A 4,519-nucleotide genomic window follows, 5' to 3' on the forward strand; every position below is an offset into this window, starting at 1 on the left:
AGGAAAACAAGTCAATGTTTCCATCGATAGATTAAAACCGGCGTTTGTACTTGGAGAAACGACGAAAAAAGAAAACGTAAATGATGAAGAAGCTGGACACGGTAACGACGCCGAGGAACAGCAACCTCAACGACCAGAACAGCAACCACGTAGAAGAAAGGAACAGGCTCGCTTTAACACACGATCAGGCAGAAGAGTTCATTCCCCCGAACGGTTGCAAGCAGGTTTTTGAAATAGGATATTGTTTAAATTTCGCAAACATTTAAAGTTAGTCAATAACATGTATCCTATGTAATTTTCTTTTCAGCAACGACATTATTCTTTTATTTCATTTCACGTTATCACTGGTAAGGGGGTAATGCAGCGTAACATAACTTAAAGTATAGTATTTCGAAAATAGTAGAAAGTAGGCAAATAGTTCGAAAGCGGAAACACGGAAGGTTTCGAGTTGCAATAAAGTAATTTAGCAGATTTAACCATCCGGGTGTACTGGCCCAGCGCAGGGACAAAGATAGGCATGTCCGAGCGATTGTTTCGTTTCGTGACATTCCTTCGTAGCCCTTTTCCATCGTAGGAAAAGTGCCGTTATATTTGCGAACGAAAAGGTCCTCTGACCTGGGTGCCAACCCTGGAAGTGCGTTTTCGAATAAACAGTACGACACCCGACACGGCTGAGAATACTTCGTCTCCCGTCCCGATTTACTTTGAATATTTCTGTAAATTCTGATTTGTTTAATTGTTTGAATAAATTATTCATTGTTAGTGAATCACGCCTCATTCACTTAAGCTTTAAATAATACCTAATATCCTTCACTTCCCATATGAGAACACTACAGATTATTTTACATATATCTGTGCTTATAAATTCGGAATTTTAGACTCCCTCTTGCTGCTTGTGCGATTTTGTACGATTTTTAGAACACCCCCCCCCCTTAAAGGACGTCTCAAACTCTGGAAACCTCCCCCTCTTTTTTCATATTTTTACTTTTTTTATCACCACCATCTGTTAATACCAGATCCCAGATGGTCTTCCCCGGAACCTCTGGATTGCGTTCTAATCGCCTGATTCGTCGCAGGAGAATTCGAAATCGCCTACATATTGTCAGATAGAGGAATTTTAAGAAATGTACCCCATTACATGGAAATTATTGAATTTAAAAAAAATGGACGTCCGAAAATTAATTTACCCCCCCCCCCCCTTTTTTTTGACCACTTTCGTCCGATTTTAGTACTCCCCATCCCTTCTGCGGACGTCTTTTATCGACGGCCGCTTGCTACAAGAAAATAAACTTTTCTCTATTGATCATACAATTTTGTAACTTTTTGTTAACTAAGTTTTTGCACATAAAAAGAATTAAGCAAAATTTTAATTTCTAATTTTCAAGATGAATTATTTAATTTGAAAAAAAAGAAAAATGAATAAAAAAAAAATTATATATTTTGCGCCACGAATTTGAAAGATTCCGGTTCGAACTAATTTCTGCATTGATTTCACACAACAAAATTATAGAAAGCCATTGAAATTTTACTGCAGTTTTATGTGCATGCAGCTAATGCAAGGTCGACGACAATAGGATTCACAACATTACTATATAAATGGCTTGGCGCAATAGGTGCTTGAACTTTTTATAATAACATATAATTTTTCTGCAGACTAAAACACTTGCTATTCTCATACTAGATATTTTTTTCTAATCATGGTTGTTTATAACATAAACACATTTACAGAAGTAGTGCGGCATAATTGAGAAATCTGTCGCATGCCTATTTAACGAGAAAATCTTACATTAAGTTTTACAGTCTGGCTTCGAGAGTCCCAACATCTACTTCTATTAAACACAAAAGTGTCTTATTCTTTACATTTTTCTTTTATTATTCTTTACTCCATACTGAAGAGAAGTAACAAAGTACAACACTATGAAACTAATGTCCCATGTTTGTTACAATAAAATTAAACTACGAAAAACTTGCGTTGTAAAGTGAAACAGTGCACGTGTGAAATTTAGATTATCTTTTTTTTTGAAGAAAGTAAAAAATGTATAAAGTAATTTCAGAAAAAAGCGTTGCTATTAAACAAATGGAAATATTGTTATTTAAGTTTATAAATTAAATTTAAATCAAAATTCTCTTGTTTTCGGTATCATTTTTGTTGCATATCAAAGTAATATTGATTTCGGTATCATTAGACTATATTTTTTTATAAAGAAAGTAAAATGTGTATAAAGTGATTTGAGAAAAAAGCGTTGCTATTAAACAAATGGAAATATTGTTATTTAAGTTTATAAATTAAATTTATATCAAAATGCTCTTGTTTTCGATATCATTTTTGTTGCATATCAAAATGATATTGATTTAGGTATCATTAGATTATATTTTTTTCTAAATCATCTACTTTTTCATTTGTATGCAGAATTAATTCACGAGAAAAACATGCCTCCCAATGCAACGGGTGTTATTAATAAGGACGAATGTGAAGATGGAGATTCATTCGCACTGTCGGTGGACAATTCTTGGAACGAAATTAAAGAAGAAGTTGAACCCGAAAAAGCTAATGGAATTAAAGTAGACAAAAATTTGGAAACACCATACTACTTTGGAGCTAAATTGAAATGGTTAAATATTATCAGCATTGCGATATTACATATCTGGGCCATTCATACACTGTTAACCACTTCCTACTTACAAAAGAAATTGCTTGTTCTGTACAGTGAGTACCCAAAAACTGGACGTATAAATATGATGTCAAGGAACAATATTATGAATATAATTATTAATGCAAATTTGTACTTTTAAAACTGAAAAGTTAAGATGAATCAAAAAGATATTTATTGATCATATTAATGTACCTAATGTGGTAGGTGATTCCTACCATGTGAAGCTAAGTTTTGTTGCCGGTAAAGATGACTTTGGATTTGGGGTAAAGACTACACTTTATTTTTTCTGAGAACTGGAAAACGAGTTATTTTTAGAATTGAGAACAAAATATATTTATTTTTCATGCATGAAATTGAATGAGTCAATTTAATTTAAATAAAAAAATACTAATTTTGTTTAAAGCATTCATCATGGTATATTTTTCTGGCTTTGGTGTAACCGCTGGTGCACATCGTCTCTGGACTCATCGAGCTTACAAAGCTCAATGGCCGCTTGAAGTAATTCTTCTTTGCAGCTACTGTTTAGCTGGGCAGGTGATTAATGATTATACAATATAATTAGAAAACTTAAAACACTTTGCTAAAACTATAACTTCATAAAATTTCAAATAACAATACATGTTTCTGAAAGTATAAGTATAGAACGTCTGAGAAGAAATTTTCCTTGCTTCACATACCTAGTTTATCACTTAAAAAGTTTATTTAAAAAAATTGTTAGTACAAAAATCACACAGTGTTTCAATAAAGAAGAAAAGCGAAAGCAGCCTTGCAGAAAACTAATCATGATAATACTTTAGTCATTTATCTATTCAGTGAAATAATTGCTCACATCTCACTTCGACCTTGTACATCTAGGAGAACGACATATTTATATTTTTAATCTCAACAGGTTGTAGTAGTAAAAACTGGTTTCAAGCTTTCTAAATTCACTAAAATAATTTTTATTTTAAAAAGGTCAAAATAGCTTTCATAATTTTTGGTCTTTGTTTTCGATTTTTAATTGTCAATGTGAAATTTATCTCTTTTAACACCGCGTATTTATATTTCTAATTATATTTCAATCGTTTAAAGATAACAATTATTCTTAATTTATTCTTCTTCTTTTAAATAATTCAACTATTTTGTTGACAATTCGTCTTTGATCGTTGAAAAGTCGTCTATTTTGGCGGGAAGCACATCTGTTTCGGGTGAAAATCACAACAATTTGGTTAAAAATTAATTTGTTTTGGTTTAGGATTTAACCTTTCTGATGAAAATTGTACTTTTTTTATGAATTCAACTATTTTTGGTTTAAACTTAAAATCTTTACTGGTTAAAAATGCAAGTCCTTGGTTGAAAGCGAAACTACTTTGTTACAAAATTATTCTTTTGGTTGATGATTCGTCATTGTAGTTGAAAATTAATTTCTTTAACTGAAAATTTAACTTTTTTGTTGAAAATGTATTTTTCTAACTAAAAATCTAACTATTCTATTTCTGTTGAAAGATTAGTCTTTTTTAGTTCAAAAGTAATGTATTTTATTCAAATTTGTCTTTTTTAGTGGAAAATTCATCTTTTGAGTTGAAAATTCAACCATTTGGTTACAAATTCATTTGTTGCTGTTTTTTTGGTTCAAGATACATTTTGATAAAAATATATTTAATTGTTTAAAAATTTTATTATCTGGTTAAAAATTCATTTTTCAAATCATAATTGTAACTTTCAATTTTTCTCGTAAATTTATCTTTTTTGGAATGAGATTTTTTGTTTTTTACGAACTTAAAAATCTTCCTTGACAGAAAACTCAACTATGGAATAGAATGGAAGCTTCTAATGTGTTCCCTAAGGGTTTACATTTTTCTTTCACCTTTTTCCCTATTCCTTTA

General features: G+C 31.0%; 1 protein-coding gene across 1 annotated transcript in view; it reads left to right on the plus strand.

Moving 5' to 3' along the window:
• LOC117178597 overlaps positions 1–4,519 on the plus strand; it is a 145,353-nt gene that overhangs the window by 138,578 nt on the left and 2,256 nt on the right. The window contains exons 8-11 of the mRNA XM_033370021.1: positions 3–224; positions 2,411–2,702; positions 2,924–2,966; positions 3,057–3,188. Coding sequence (XP_033225912.1) covers positions 3–224; positions 2,411–2,702; positions 2,924–2,966; positions 3,057–3,188 — 689 coding nt within the window. The remainder of the gene's footprint in view (positions 1–2; positions 225–2,410; positions 2,703–2,923; positions 2,967–3,056; positions 3,189–4,519) is intronic.

Source organism: Belonocnema kinseyi, chromosome 8 (assembly GCF_010883055.1).
Source record: "Belonocnema kinseyi isolate 2016_QV_RU_SX_M_011 chromosome 8, B_treatae_v1, whole genome shotgun sequence".
Taxonomy (NCBI): Eukaryota; Metazoa; Arthropoda; class Insecta; order Hymenoptera; family Cynipidae; genus Belonocnema; species Belonocnema kinseyi.